This window comes from Candoia aspera, chromosome 12, assembly GCF_035149785.1.
Source record: "Candoia aspera isolate rCanAsp1 chromosome 12, rCanAsp1.hap2, whole genome shotgun sequence".
Taxonomy (NCBI): Eukaryota; Metazoa; Chordata; class Lepidosauria; order Squamata; family Boidae; genus Candoia; species Candoia aspera.
Genome location: NC_086164.1, coordinates 16,131,656 through 16,148,481, shown reverse-complemented (window position 1 = coordinate 16,148,481; position 16,826 = coordinate 16,131,656). Strand labels below are relative to the sequence as shown.

The window sequence follows — 16,826 nt, the reverse complement described above, 5'->3', positions numbered from 1 at the left end:
CTTAACATTTGGGGAAAGGACGGTGAGTTGGTAATGATGCAAAATGTTGAGGATCAGGAGTTTTCTAGATTTTGGCAAATAATATTTGCATGTTCTATAAAAACGCTAAACTGTTACAGGGTTTATGCCACAGGCTTCATATATTTTTCCTCCTTAAAATGGGAGGAAATGGTGCCATCAGAGCCAACTCTAGGGACATCAGAAAAGAAAGCTGGGAGGTCACCACAGCTCTGAGGCTACCAGTTCCAACTTTCGGGACCAGCCTACTGGGGAAAATCCAAATACTACTGCTCTGGATTTACTAGTGAGCCACATGGTTTCTCTCTCAAAGTAGCTGCCAGCTTGAGCATTGCTGATAGTCTGTTTGAAAGTACTGGGCTGAATTATCCCTAGAAGGAACTTTCCTATGGTTCTGCTCTGTTTTTTAGAAAATGAAATAATGGAAGAATCTGTTTCTTTTCTGAACCTCTGTACTGTCCTCTCTTCTCTGCTGTAACACTACTCCCTCTGACACGGGTGAGCCGGATTTCTCGCTTTTGCTGATACGAGCTTCTGCTTGGGGGTGGGTGGGGGGAGAACGAATATGGTCCTTTTTGCTTCTTCCTAGAAAATGGACATACATAATTCATTGTCTGCAGCTGCTCTACCAGCCTTTAAAGAGCTTCAGTCATATTATCAGGCACATGGGAAAATGTGCAGGAGGACCCTGAGTTCTGTCTTTGGAGTCTGATTTCAGATGTGAGTGGGGTCCAAAGGGAGGAATTCATTTTTCTTGATGCAAAAAAAAAAAGCATGTGCTAATGGGAGGGATTTTGGGAGATTTGAGCTTGGTTGTTCCAAGCAACCTTCTGCTGCCTTCCCCCTGCTTCTAAGTCACATTGAAAACACTGTGGATGAGATGTGAATATGAATGTGGAGGCACCTTAAACTCTCCAGAGTAGGTCAAAGAAGCAGCCCTTTAGGAACAGAAGGCTACTGAATGCCAAGGACCTTGTCTTGGAGTGAGGTGGTCCTAAGGTCAGCTTTGTCCAGTTGGTGTCAAGGGTGCTTCTGGGCAAAGCTTTTATTCAACAGCAGTCTTGTCCCAATGTATATAATTTTACAGGGCTTCCGAATGCAGTTGTCTTCTGCTTTAACTTGCATATTTGCTTCTTGTCTTTTGTCCTAGCTGAGAAAATCAAAGAAAGAAAAATGGAAAGTTCATAATGTTGGAATAGTGGAGAATGCTGGGCTAGAAATCAGGGGAGGAAGCAGGCAAGGGCAAACCCCTTCTGAAATCTTGCCAAGGAAACTGTAGGGACTAGTCCAGGCAGTTGCCAGGAGTCAACACTGACTCAGAGGTATGCACACACGCACGGACACACAAAAATTAGGAGACTGTAAGTTCTAGACATCCTTTAGGTATGAAAGCTGGCTGGTTGACTTTGGGCCAGTCATTCTCTCTCAGCCCAGCTCACCTCCCAGGGAAAATAGGTATGTACACCACCTTGAGTTAACTATAAATAAAGGTGGGCAAAAAGACAGACAGACAGACAGATACCGACCGACCCTCATTTGGTCTCCTGTTCTGGACTGAAGCAAATAACGATTTGTAATAACCATGTAGCTGTTCCTTTAAAGCAGGAGTGGGTGATCTTTTTGTGGCCAAGAGGCTGCACAATATTTGGGGTGTGGTGACAGTTGCAATGGGATGATGACACAAAGTGGATGAGGCGAGATCTTGCACAGCCAGGGCTGGGATGCTTTATTTCTCATGCGCTTTGAACCAAATGCTAAATCTACATAATGGCTCACCCTTTCATTTATCTGCTTCCTGCCTCAAAACAGCGAGTGCCAACACTGATATTTTGGCTCACTGTGGTCAGAAGGGACCAGGGAACTCAAAAGGGGGGGGGGGATTTTCCAGTTTCCTGCAGCCTCGAGACCATGAATTGCCTCTCTTGCTTTAAATCCGTCCCCAAGTTCAAGCTTCATGGCCTGTTTCCTAGCCTCCTTCACATTGTCTCGTAAGCATGCGAGGCCCAACTCAGGAGAGGTCATGCAATGCTCTCCCTGTCTAGCCAGTCCCTTGTTCCCTTTTCTCAGATTCTAGCCTTGCTGTGTTTAGCTGAACCTGCATTAGCTATAGGGCTACGTGAAAAACAACCATGTGGGTAAGTAATATCGCAGCCCCTGAGCTGGCTTCAAACATTGTCCTGCTGCCACGTTCACGCCACCGTCTTTGACCGTCTCACAGATCTGCACTCTTCCTAACTTATTTATTGGGAGGTTCTCTGAATTAATGCTTGAATTCTGAGTGTCTCGCTATAAATTATGCAAACAAGAAGCTTTGGAGGTCAGCGTTCCTCTTAAGTGCCCTGCTTATTGTTTCTTCTTTCAATGACTTGGCTGATGGCTTCATTAGCTTGAGCCTCTGTCTCTGGAGATTTGAATCCCAGCCTTGCCAGTTTCATCTGAATGACACGGTGCCTTTTCTCATGAATTGTAAAAGACCATTAGAAACTTTCCCCCATTAATGATAGCTCCAAGGCAGATGGGTGAAATCCATCTGATCTCCCAAACTCCTGTGATAGCCAGCATCTGGAGACAGTAGTCTACAGATTAGACAGATTTTAATTGAGAAGCTGCTTTCTTCTCAGCCTGCACCACATGTATATATATGAAAAAAAAACCCAGCAATCAATGGCCAATGGCTGTGCTGCTAGAATATTCTGGAGCTTGTAAGCTCCATGCACCAAGTTGGAATGATTGATTTGGATATAACAAAACATAGAGGCTTTAGATTGGATTGACACCTTGATGGAGGATAGAGCCATATTAGGTCACCGCTGCTAGAGTTAATCCAAATTATGTATAGGATGGAATTTGCAAGAAAGGATGGATGCAGATTCAGTTGTTTTAGAGAAACAAGATAGCTGTGTTGCATATCCCACTGATTTCAAAAATCTGAATCACTCTCTTCATCTACAGCGACTTGCGTCTACCTGATGCCTTCAGATATTTTGGATTATCCCATTATCCCTAGTTAGAACAGCCAGTAGCGGTGTGGGATAATTGAATGTCTGCAGGATATAAGGCTAAGGAAAGCCGTGGTCTTTCATGTCAGCTTAAGGTGCAGCAAGAACTTTCATCAGTAAGGTCCAGCAAAAGGCTGGGTGCCCTGCTTTTTCAGCATCACTGATGGTGTGAACTTTGCTCTTACCAACTTTGAAAAGCAAGCAGCACCTGGAGTTATACTCAGGGGGGCACGAAGGTGTGTGCAGATCTTTCTATAGGGATTGATGCAGATACTAATGGCTAAGCCACCTTCTCCAACCTGGCTGCTTTCAGGTATGCCTGGACTATGAGAATCCCTAGGTGGTGGTTGACTGATGGGCAATTCTGGTTCAAGCACATCTTGAGGACATCAGGTTGGGAAAGGCATATGGATACATTTTGAAAGATACTCACATGGTGACATATGAAAATGTTATCAGGAGAAGGGATCAGTCTTGACAAACATTCCTTTTGCTACGAAACATAAATATTGCCATCTGCTGGTCATAATTGACTGATTTGTCTTTCAGTTGGAAACCCTGTCATGAATTACCATTTAAACATTTCTGTTCCAATGTTACTTTCTTCCTTGATGATAAGGTTCAATACAGCTTTCTTTTTCCTTTCCTTTCACAATCCCATTTTTCTCCATTATGGCTATTTATCTAATTCAGGTTGGAGAATAGGCTGGGATATCTAGTTCAAGGGTGGTTATATGAGGTCTAGGGTGCTAAGCCCACCCCAACCGCCCTTGCGGCCTGCTGGGGAAAATTAGACTTCAAATGTTTGCATAGTTGAAACCTAGGTTGTGTAATATGAGGTTCTGGCAATGTGAGAATGGTAAAATTTCGCAGGTTTCTGTGTGAAAATTGTGGACTCTCATACTCAAATTGGTGGCATTCTAGCCTCCTGAAATGAGAATGCTGAAATGTAATGAGTTTTGGTGGTCTCACTGGATTGGGAGCAATATGAGGAAAATTCTGAAAAAATTGCTGGGTTTTGGTCTAAAATCACCTCTGTATTTTTGATGTTTTAAAAAAGAGTGCACAGAACACCTGGAGAAAGTGTTTGGCTGCACATTTTTCAATAGTAATGTCTTCCCCCAATGTAAACACTTTGCTTCTTGGAAACATTGCTTTCGTTAATATCTTGGCCTCTTCTCCCATATAATGTTTATAGATTAGGGAAGTAGAATTTCTGCTTAGTGTAAACACCTGGGGGCTTTCCATAACAAACGTTTAAGTCCATTTATCTTTTAATTGGCGGTTGCACACGGCTGTGAGAACCAGAACGTTCTTGCCATTGCAGCTGAGGTAGGGGGGGTCGTTCTTTCTGTGTCCAGTTTTTAAAAAATGGTTAGGAAAAAAAGAAAAGAAGGGAAAAGTCATGGCTAAGGACTATGGAGAGTTATTGTCACACAAACTAATGGAAGCTGTTGTTTATATCACAAGGTTGTTCTTCTTCCTGCAATAGCTGGACACAACAACTACTCTGGAAAAGTTAAGAATTATAAGAGAGAAATAGAAATAAGAAATGCCTAACAGTATATATTGTGGTTGCTGTTTTTGTTATTGTTGTCATTGTCAGATCACATCAGTCTACAGGTAGTCCTGACTTAACAACCACAATAGGGACCAGAAAACTGGTTGTTAAGCAATGCAGCCATTAAGCAAGTCACCACGTGATTGGACCCGATGTTATGACCATTTTACAAAGGTCGTTAAGCGAATCACCATGGTCGTTAAGCGAATCACCATGGTCGTTAAGTGAATCCAGCTTCCCCGATGGACTTTTTTGCAGAAAACTGGCAAAAAAGGTCACAAATTGCAATCGCATGACCACAGGATGCTGCAATTGGTCATAAATGCGAGCCAGCTGCCAAGTGCCCCAATTGCGATCACGTGACTATGGGGGTGGTGCAACATTTTGTGACGGTCGTAAGTGTGAGTACAGGTCAAAAAGCAATTTTTCCAAGGCTGTTGTAATTTCAGGCCATTGTTAAACGAACAGTCGTTAAGCAGGGACTACCTGTACTATACTTCATTTCAATTCACTACGCTACACTACACTTCGCTGAAGAGCCCTTTGATGAAGGTTGTGGACCATTATCTACCAGACTAGTCTGGTGCAAGTTGCTAGATAGATGTTTGTATTGTTTGTACCATTTATTTATTTACTTCATTCCAGTTATTTATTTCATTTTAAATTTCCTAGCTTAGGCTGAGAGAGGACTGGTCTAAAGTCCCCCAGATGGCTTCTGTGCCCAAGGAAACACCAGAACTTGGGTCTCCCCACATCTAGACCCACACCTTCACCACATCTCTGTTTATATTGATTTATAGATCACTCCTTCTGCAAATTTCCTTGCCCCGTCCAACCCAGTGAGATAGTTTGCAGAAAAGGATGGACTGGCTCAAAGCCACCCAAATGGCTTCTGTGCCTAACAGGGACTCGAACCTGGGTGTCCCCACTCCCAGTCCAGCACTTTAAACCCTAAATCCCACCAGACTCATATATGTGTGTATATATACATACTTGTCTCTATAAAAACAGGAAACTCTGTCAGTCCTGTGGCCCAGGGAAGATGTAACATGTTTCATACAATGTAAACATTTGTTGATCTGAGCAGCCTTAAATGTAAGGCCTGAACGGTTGCATAAAAGGTAAGAAGGAACTGCATGCAGGCAGTCCTTGCTTAGCAACCACAATTGGGACTGGAATTTAGGTTGCTAAGTATTGCAGTCACTAAGTGAATCCGACCCGATTTTATGACCTTTTTTGCGGCAGTCATTAAGCAAATCACATGGTAGTTAAGAGAACCACGTGGTCATTAAGTGAATCATGCAGTTCCCCATTGAGTTTGCTTTCCAGAAGCCAGCTGGGAAGGTCAAAAATGGCGATCACATGACCAAGGGACACTGCAATGGGTGTAAATGCGAACCAGTTGCCAAGCGCCTGAATTGCAATCATGTGACTGTGGGGATGCTGCAATGGTCGTAAGTGCAAGGACTGGTCGTAAGTCATTTTCTTAATGCCATTATAAGTCTGAACCATTGCTAAACTAATGGTTGTTAAGCAATAGTATATGGCAAGTATGGGAGCACAGGAGAGTTGGAGAATAACACCTCTGTGCCCGAAGTGTCCGTGCCCCCTTTCCAGACCTGACCATACTAGTAATAGCTTGATTCCCCCATCTGTCGGTCTGCAGTTTTTGTGGGCTTATTGCAGGGAAGTCAAAAAGGTCAATATGGTGGCTTTTTGTACCCTTCCTCTCCCCGGACTTCTATTTATAAGGCTGGGTCAGACCTCCAGTCCACCATTGGCACATCTGCATACCCAAGGGGAGAAAGAGCTTGAGCGACCCCAGTTGTAAAGGCCACAGAGAAGGAGAGCTTGTGGTTGTCCACCAGCAAGACTTAAACACGCAGTCTTGAAGCGTTATGTTCCAAAGCGCTGCAAACAATATCCATCCCTTGGCAAACGGATCCGTATGCATTTCAAGACGGTTGCTACGATAGTAAGTTTTGGCGTTGACAGTTTAAACTGTACTCTATATTCTTTCACAGTAGCCCAAACTGGAAGACCTGCTGTCCCCAAAGGCCCCCTTTGCTTGGCAACCCCTTCTGTGATCCTGGAAGGCATTCCCCCCAGCCAGGGATACCTGGAAAGCATGGTCAAAAAAGTCAAGACAGTGCCTACTCATGTCGCACATGCCGTGCATGTAAAACCCTTCAATTGCACCATCTTGACTTTTTTTTTTTAACCCTGCCTTGTGGATACCCTGGCCCCCAGCCTGAGTTCCCAAGCCCCCTGTGCCAGCCAAATTCTGTGGGTTGGTGGCAAATGCAGGTTAATCCGCAGGGTGTCAAAATACTGAAAAGTGTGTCTTTAAGAAGCTTTCTTTTTTAGTTAGTCAAGATGATTAATGCCTTCCCCCCCCCCAACTTTGGCGACAAAGAAAACAACGTGGAACACATCAATTGTTTCAGCCCACTTTGGCCTGGCAGGATAGGCTCTCTTCCAGCACTGACCTCATCTTCCATGTTTGTTCCAGCAGCCCAAAACACATAGACAGCAAGCAATAAAGAATCTCATGTAGGCGACAGATCCTTGAGGCTTTGCTGTTGTTGGGAAAAATCATGCCCAATTCCCAAACGTTCCTCCTAAGCTAGCTTTTGCTTTCTTTGCTGCAGATTCAGGAGACAGCCTGTCCCACACCACGTCTTCCCCACAACCTTCTCCAGCTATTTCTGCCCTCACGTTGAGGACTGCCAACCCATCTCTTTCGGCCGACCACGCCGCCACCGATGCCGCAGCAGCCGAGGAGACCGCGAGCGAGTCCGAATCTGTCTTTCTTCCTGACTATCTCTTTTTGTCCAACTGTGAGACCGGAAAACTCAGCCACGTTAGGTAGCATGATACTGTGGAATGCCGAATTTGGGTAGACCCAGCGTATGATATTTGAGGCTTAGCATAATGTATCAACCAGCCACTGTGGCCTATTTGACTAAGCCTGGAGTGAATCCATCTGTCCCTGAGCAAAATTTGGTTTTGCCTCCCTATTCCCGAAGCTCAGCAATGGTTCTCTACAAAGTGCCCCACTTTGTTATGGTTCTCCTCAGGATCATGTTTCTAGTCACGTTGGAGTTACACAAAGGTAGAGGTTTATTCTAGCCGATACCACAGCCCAATCTGAAGCTTACTGACAGTAACGTGGAGTTACTGTAGTTAAGGGCAGTTGTTATTAAATTGGGGGTGATTTGGGCATATCCTGTGGTTAATGGAGCAATTTGTAATTGCTGTTTGTGAGTCGAGGATCCGGTTTGGGGCTGCCGCTGCTGAGATGCTTGTGTAAAACACCAGAGTCTGTTTTTTTGTGGCGGTAGTTGATGAAGTTTTTAAAGGTTAATAAAAGAACTCCAAGCAGCTAACAGCAATCTTGCAAAGAAGAGGTGTGAACCAAAAAGGAACTTGCACATTAAGCTTAATTATGTTCAGAAAAGAATTCCATCTTCATACAGTAGTTAGATGAAGAGAAAGAAAAGGTAGCTTACATTTATTCAGTAGATCTGGAATCAAGTAGCTTCATGGTAGAAAGTACTTAATTATCACTGGTTCTTTGTGGCAGAGGATGGTTGGGGGAGGGCTGCATCCCTGCAGCAGCTCCTGCTTGCAGGTGTGCCAAAAGGCAAAATGGAGATTGTTAATCCCCAAACCCAAGAAGAAGGAGGAAGTGGAAATCAGGTGACCCATGTGACATCCCACAAGCACAGTAGAGATGCATTTAAAACCCCCTTTTATCCTTATGAGACAATGCTGAGTTGACCCCCTGGTAACTCCAACAGTAGTGACATTATCTGAGACCCGAAAAAGGGGTAATTGGATTGAACCATTTCAGAACCCCCGCACTAAAACGGTTGGAAGTGATTTGCTTTTATTAGGGGCAAATCCATGCTGCGATGACAACAGGGTGGCCACAGTTTTGGCAATGAGGGAGCACACTTGACATTTCTGCCACAGCCAAGTGTGCCAACGGGTGGCATGATTTAGTGAAGTGGAGCAAGGAGAAGCGAAGATTTTCTTTTGGATTCTTTCGTTCTTGTAAGGAGACAAAGTTTAGGGTTTCCTTGACTTAAAGTGGCTTCTTAAGTCTAAATCCAAGAATTTCTGTTTAATCATTCTAAAGATGTAGATTTCATCCAATAAATATAAGTCATCAATCGCAATCCCAATTTGCTGGCTTCTTAAATCTAGTTTAGGGCTTTGCAACGTTTATCTGAAAGGAAGACAGTCTTGAATGTCTCCCCCACCCCCCACCCCCACAACCCCAATTCAGGAAGAGTAGATGGGGGGAGAGCTTGTGGACCCAGACAAAAGTCCTGCACAGTGATTAGCTTTCCTGCTAATTGCCGGGACAGAATGAAACAAATCCCAAAGCTTTCCCCCTTCCCAATAAATGTGTGCCTGTGCATATCTGTTTGTGTGTACAGTATAAATATTTGGCAGAAGTGACAAATCAAAAGAGGGTAGGGGAAGAGCTGGATGGATGCAGAACAAAGAAGGCGGTGTTCATGGCAGCATGATCCAATCCCTGCCCCTTTTTATATGTACACGCGTACAAAGGGGCAGAGCCTAGATCAGTGTTTCTCAGTCTCAGAAACTTTAAGATGTGTGGACTTCAACTCCCGGAATTCCCTGGCCAGCGTGCTTTAAGATGTGTGGACTTCAACATTCTGGCTGGGAATTCTGGGAATTGAAGTCCACACATCTTAAAGTTGCTGGGGTGGAGAAACACTGGTTTAGATTATGCTGCTGCAACCCCCATTTTGCCTGTTTTGACCCCCTTGTGGATGCCATTGGACAGAAGTGAGCTGATCTGAAGAGGTAACTCGATCAGGAAAGAAATATAAAAGTTTGCTTTTCTTCCAGGTGCCACAGTTGGTCCAATTCTGACCGCTCCCTGGAGAGGACGTTATCAGATGATGTCTTCTTTGACTTTGTGGCTTCTCAATCCTCGCTGTGCTTACAGCTCTCCGGTGGCCTGCTGCAAGAGATGGTCCAGCCAACCATTCACAGGGTCCTTCCAAGAAATGCAGATTCAAGTGGACCTCCTTCCAGTGACTTTTCTTCTTCCTCGCCACTGTCAGGGCCTCCCGCAACACCAACCATCCCAGCAGAAAAAAGCCAGAATACTCTTTCCTATGGCTTTACCGAACTTGAGATGTTGGCTAAGACGCCCCCTCCCAGGCCCCCAAAGCCAGACAGAAGAGCTGAAGAGCCATCTGGTGGGGCCCTTCAGAATGGACATGCAGGGATCTCCAGCACTCCAGGGGCCTTTGTTCCAAGGAGGATCTCCCTCTCTGGATTGGACAGCATGAAAGCTTGGAGAGGTGAGGGCCAATTTGAGAATCCCAGAGTTCAATTATTAAAATATGTGTCCTCTCTTCCCTCCAACATGCAAACTGTAACATCCATGGAATTCTCCCCACAGCCATCCTTTATGGACCCCAATTTAGGTAGCTTAAATGGGGGAGCAGGCAAAGGCTGTGTTTGCATGACACAATTACTTATAATCAACTTAACAAACTATAAACTCACCACATAGGTTGGGTTCACACATTGACTGAACCATATGGCTTAACTTGTGATCCAAAGTGTCCCAGCAACTCAGTCAGTTTCACACAGGAATAGGCAATTAATGGCCATTAGTCCTGATGGCTGTGTGCTAACTCCTGAATCATAGGCAGTGTAACACCCATCTGTCCTGAGAGTCTATGGAATTCCATCTTACAACCGTACGGCCAACATGGCCATCTATTTATTAATTTATTTATCGTATGGCAGCACATCATACATATTACAAATATATTTTTAAAAATGAGCATATAAAAAGATATATACAAATTTGTAACTAAAAACAAACATTCAGATTACAAATGCAGTCTTTTCATTGATAGACCGCCTCCACGTGGTGTCCCCTGGGCCTCCTAAGATATTTGGGAATGGCCAAATGGTCTATCATACACAGTTTGAGGCAGCCAGATAGTCCTATGGATCTCCTGGCTGGAGCACACCCATTTTTGTCATCTTCAACATGGCCATCAATTAACAGTGATGGAGGAGTTCCACCACTGGATTAGGACATCTGCCAGTGAGGAAATAAGTGAGACAGTGTCTGGCTTTTAAGATGTCTATAGGGACTTTGCATTTTCTTTTTCTTTCCTTTCTTCCCCTTTTCTTCCCTTTCCCTTTCTTCCTTCCTTGAACAGAAGTTGTCTTAGCATGGGCATTTTGATAATTTTCCTAACCCTCGTATAGTAAAGAACCAACTTGCTTATCAGTGTCCTGAGCAATTCTTGGAAGCTTTTGAGAGCAACACCCATCCTTGGAAATGTTATTCTTCTTACTAATGACTCTGAGTTGTGTTGGAAACAAGCTTGCTAAAAGGGTGTGTGCTGGTTGAAACATAAAAACAAACACATTCACACAAGCACTGCATTCTGGTGAATTTTTCCAGGTGAAGACCCCATTTTCATTCACATTAGACCCAACTCCAGCTCAACTTCAATAGTGTAATATTTTCTCTGTCCCTGAATAGTATATAAGACATATTACCTTATATGTTATGTTTTATAACACATTTCAAATGTAACAGGTTAGCTGACTAAATATTGCAATCCTAGTTACTGGCTGGGTTTACATATAACACAAACTCGGATTTGTTTAGCTGTGGTTTGTTGAACGAGCAATAATGGCTACTTTGCATTAAAGAGTAAACCACAAGGTCTTTGTATATGAGTCCTTTATGCAGGTACATCATATTCTAGCTCACCATGGATGAACAAGGCCAGCAGAGGGCCCACAATTTGGGGGTCCTTAAGATGCGTCATCCTCAGTAGCTGCTCCCCACCAAAAATACTCTGAAACTGGGAAATAGACCAATGGATTGTTCTCAGTGAATGCCTTTAATTTTCTTGGTTATTCTGCATCAAGTGAAAATGTTATATTAGAGCAGGAACTACTGACGTAGCTTGCTTTTTTGGGGAGCTAGCTGTGGTTTTAATTGCTACTGCTAATCCTTTGTTTCCAGTAGTATCTGGATCCAGAGGAAAAAAATGATGTTCCTGATCTAAGAAGCACATTTGCGACAAGGAACAGGGTGGGAGCGTTTATCGGTGGCCAAATTCAGAAATTAGGGAGGAGTGAACAGGAGGACGAGGAAGTCAAGATAACCAGAGATGGGAATGAATTATGTCTCTCCTTGGATTGCCTTTGGAATTACAAGAAATGGTAAAAGACGTGCAGCTTGTGCTGATCACATGTCATGAATTCCGAAAGCCTCAAGTTCAGATCTTAGTATGCATTTATGTCTGAATTTTTTTCCCCTCAATGCAACAGGGCTGTTCCTAAAGTCCAATAAAGGAAGATAGATGTACTCAGTTGATCAGTGTTTCATCCCACAAGCATGCTCCATTTGTCAGAACAATGGCAGCAACATCACTCTGAAAGCTCTGCCCCTCTGTATGTGCAACATCGCAGCGTACGTACAAAAGGAGATGGGGTTCTTGCATTGCCACACCGCAGTGCCATTTTCTTTATTTTACTTCCCCCCACCCCCCGTGGCTGCCACTGCTGAATGCGTTTTGACTTGGACCTAAGAGGTTTATTCTGGCATAAATTCATGCTGCCGTTCTATGATACTTAACTCGGGGCAACTTCAGCTGCACTTAATAGGGCTTCAAGTCCAAATTGTTCATTTGACAGAATTCGAATTTCTTCCAAAACTGCATGTTGCACAACTGCTTAGGATGGTATCTCTTCCTTTCTGCCCAAAGCGTTGCTTTTTCATTCAGCAGTTTCTTCAGTCATGATGGATTGCATCCTGGTCTTTGTTTTGTTTTGTAGCCGACGTGGAAGAAAATTCCTTACGGCGCAGGGATAAGAGGTTGAGTTTGAACTTGGTAAGTGCTGTTTCGTCTTGTTCCCGACATGCCTGTGTGCATGTACACTCTCTCACATGCACACACTTTATATAGTGCTTTTGGCAGGGAACGTTTAAAAGAATCAGCGCAAGGCAGATCAGTGTAAAATAGGCAGCACCTCGCACAATAAAGCAGCTATAACCATAATTAGGTGCATTCTCACAGTGCACAAAACTATGATTTCCTTAACTATGGTTATTGAATAAACTACTATATCAATATGCAAGTGACACTGTCCAGGTTTGCAGGGCATGCTATGCCAGAAACGAACAAGCCACATTTTAGCTCAGTATCTGTGTGGATCCAGCCCTTCATCTTGTTGTCCTTCTTAGCCCAAGAGTTGAAAAATGGGCTGGAAGAAGAAACTGGTATAAGTTTCAGATTCAGATTCTCTCTATTACGGCCATAGACCAATACGGTGGTATTATTCTGTAAGATAAACTAGTCACGCTTGAAGTATTAAAAACATACAATAAAAAATTGGCACACGTTCCTTGCATTCGCTCCAAGCTGGTGGCCAGAGGGCCAGAATCTCTGAGATGACAGAGGGACATCTCGCAATGTTACCTGAGAGGTTTTCAAGCCTGTGACTCTTGAGGACGCTGGTAACGTTCTCTGCCATCTCAGTTCTACCACCTGTGGATTGGAAATCTCCCCACCTTGTAAAAACAGAAACTTTAATACATATGATCAGTCGGACCAAAAGACCATCTACTTCAGGGCTGGAGAACCCATGACTTCTTCTGTTCAGTTGGACCAAATCCTATCACTCTCAGCCAACACAGCCAATGGTCAGCGAGCTGGAGGAATTTACACTGGCCAGCCCGATTTGGACCACCATCTTGTTTTCCATGGCAGGCAACCAGGAAGCCTGCAAGCGAAGATAACTTAATCAAAGATGAAGTCTCACTGAACATAGCAGGTACAGTGAGCCGTTGTAATACATGCCTATGCCAGATCTGCCCCCTTCATCAGGGAGAGGAATAATTTGAAGAATGCTTCACTTGGCTGCCAGATCAGGATTTGGATGTTAAAGCAAAGCAGGGTGTTAAAACAAACCATGCTTTTGAAATATGATTCATTTGCCACCAATAGACTATAGCTTCTTTCCTAGAATGGGTTTACACACTATGCTAAGACAAAAACAATCACAGTTTGGGGCTTAGTGGTTTGCATGAACTAAGCTTCTGGAATAAATTACATTAGCATATGTCACCATGAGCTACCTGAGGTTGGAGGAAAGGAATCAGCAGAGAATATGGATAATGTGAAATTGGGATAGTGTGAAGTTTGTTGTACCCCAAAGCCAAAAATGCTCTTGGGCCATTTATCTGTATAAAAGGGAGAGGCTGAGCTTTGTGAAGTAAAATGCTCCATCAGGAAAGTATGTCCTTTCCTTCAGTGGTAGATTTCCCCCCCCCCAAATCTATGATTAACCAGTTCAGAAATCTCCTACCAGTCCAATGTTTTGTGCTTGAAAAAACTGGATGCAAGCCAAAAATGACTGCATTAAAATATTGATCTGGGATTCTTCTTCTGCCTAGTTTGCATCGATGCCAAAAATGTAGGCTTGAGGCCTGTATAGATCTGGGGACGATGGAATGACAAGGAGGAAAAGGGAAGGAGCGCACCTTGTTGTTAAACAGAATGAACTGCAAATGTTGAGAATACAATGCTGAACAATACAGATTCAGAATACTGAGAAAGCTGCTGAAGCTTTCATTGCCATCCTGTAGTCCTCAGACAGTTCTCACAGGGGAAAGAATGCCCTGCAACCTCCAGCCAAAAGCACTTGTCATCTGTGGTCTTCCTACCTCTTGCTGATACTGGACTACATTTCCCAACTATGCCAGTGGCAAAGGATGCTGAGTGCTTCAGTTCAGCAACTTCTGAAGAACCACAGGCTCACTAACTACCTTTGCCCTGTAGTTCTGAGCTGAGTTTGCTTTGGAGAAAGCAGCCTAAAGCAAAACCTAAGATTAATTAATAGGAGGTGGCCATCCTTGGCCAAGAGGCCCTCAGGGGGCTGTGCGTGCCTTCTCACTAGCATCTCTCGTTTAACTTGCCCCCTTTCCCTAGACCTGTAGGGTAGAGCTCTTTCCTCTTGCCCCCATTTTTCTCATTCAGAGATGAACAGTCTGTGACAGCCAGCAGGGAAAACAAAGTGTGAGGGATTGGCTGGAGGCTTTCAACTGAGCTAAAGGCCTTCACGGGTGATAATTGCCTCTTTCCTGCCAGCCCTGGTTGTGCTGGAGAAATTGGACCCTGGAGTCACTCTTAATCTAGACCTAGATCTTGGACTGCTATATATGCAGGGCCAAGTAAGGAAGACGTAGCCAACAGTCACTGGCGCAGTGTCCAGAGACACATCTTGCCTCCGTTTGAAGGGCTGACCTCAGATCAAATGTTTCCATTAAGCTCCAAGCCAGTCAGGAGGCTGGGTCCATAAAACTCACAGACAAAGCCAGAAAAGATGGGTGGGTTTGCTGAATGCCTGACATTTTTGAATGGCACCCAGCTTCTGATTTGGAGATGTCTTGCTGACCCATGCTCACTGTGCCTCTTCTTTCTCTTTCTGTGAAGCCTTGTCGAGTCAGCCCTCTCTACTCCTGCACGTCAAACAACTCTGAGGACAGTTACGTTCCCATGCATCCAAGTGCCTCCCCACCTGTCCCAGGATCTGATTGCACACCTGATGGCTACATTCCCATGAACCCAGGCTCGGCAACTTTTGCTCTTTCTGAAGTTAGCACAGAAAAGCTTGCCAGTCCGTTGCCTGAACTCCCCACAGACTTGGAACCCCCTCCAGTGAACCGGGATCTTAAGCCTCGGACAAAATGTAAGCTATCCTTCTCTCTGGTCTTTCCAGATGTTCTCCCTAGCCAATCTGAAGAGCTAGTGGGTATTGAAAACACTGAGTGAAAAAAGCTGAGAGATATCAGTTCTAGGGTGAGAGACCAGGACTGGCATTAGCATTGCTGAACCCTCATTTTAGTTTCCTAAAATGCCCATAAGGTAGCATTGCTCCAAAGCATCATAGGAAATTTAAACGGAGACAGGGCATGACTATCTTCTCATCCATTTTACAATCATCTTTCTAGCAGTCTTCCTAGTTCCCCATTCTTCAATTAAGTATCAAGAGAAGACTTTACGAGAGAACATGAAAAGAAAGTCTAAAGCACTTGGGAAAGAAGTAGAAAAACAGAAAGAAGGGAAGGAAACTTTCAGGAAATCAGAGGACAGGTTTCGGTATGAATAGAACGAAGTCCCAAAGACAGTGATAGGGTACCAATGGAAGAGGATAGCTTGTAGCTCACGGTTGAACTGTGGAGTCCCTGGTGGTCTCTGAGCTTGGTGGTTTTCTTGCAGACGTTTCGTTCTAGCACAGAAGGTGTTCCCTAGTTGGGCAATGAAATGTCTGCAAGAAAACCACCAAGCTCAGAGACCACCAGGGACTCCACAGATGATATGGTCAACAGCAGATCTGGGGCTAGTCCAGATCGTACAAGCAAGGGTAGGAGACACAGCCATAGATAGTTGGTGGTTAGATTCCATAGTGAGAGAGGAAAAGTTGCACTGCAGCTTTGTGCAATGAAACGATCAAGGTAAGAGCCTTCTTATTTTAAGCCCTATTATCGCCACCTACTGAAAGAAGCTCTGCTGTTCAGTTAATCACAAATAAACTATCTTGAAACTCTGTCTGGCAACCAACTCTTACAATATTCAAGACACAGAATCCTTGCAACAATATACCTCTGTCATTATCATAATAATGTTCATGATAAACTGTTCCTTTTACTCCACAAACTCACACTATTTTGTTACTTCTCTTCCAGTTGTGAAGAGGTTCGTAATGCATATTCATCCCAACAGGACTCTGAACAGACTAGCTTGTTTTGCCTAGCTTGTTTCGCCTGATGGTTAAAATCCTGAAAATCAAATCAGGGCAGAAGGAATAAACTCTCCTTCCAGTATGTCCTAGTTCCCATTATCTGTGACATTCACCTCTAATCTCTTATTTAAGCCTCTATTTGATCTCCAAAAGAGATAAAGGCAACGGAATATCCACATCACATCAGTACCACACATGCCCTCCTTAACTGCATGATCTGTTTATTCATTCTCCCTAATATCCACATGGCCTGGGAGCCAGCAGAAGTGATTAAAAAAAAAACCTGCAATTCTGTGTTCTGTGTTCAGAAACCTAATTTCATTCCCCAGGTCATTCTGATATCCCATTCTTTCCATACGGAAAACCATCAGCCCTTAGAAAGAATCAGGTAATCTTGCAACTGTTTAATTTGGACA

General features: G+C 44.0%; 1 protein-coding gene across 1 annotated transcript in view; it reads left to right on the top strand.

Annotated features, from left to right (window-relative positions):
- The window catches only part of GAB3 (GRB2 associated binding protein 3), a 74,791-nt gene that overhangs the window by 47,560 nt on the left and 10,405 nt on the right, over positions 1-16,826 (top strand). Inside the window, exons 3-6 of the mRNA XM_063313372.1 lie at positions 7,230-7,446; positions 9,466-9,926; positions 12,442-12,497; positions 15,102-15,357. Coding sequence (XP_063169442.1) covers positions 7,230-7,446; positions 9,466-9,926; positions 12,442-12,497; positions 15,102-15,357 — 990 coding nt within the window. The remainder of the gene's footprint in view (positions 1-7,229; positions 7,447-9,465; positions 9,927-12,441; positions 12,498-15,101; positions 15,358-16,826) is intronic.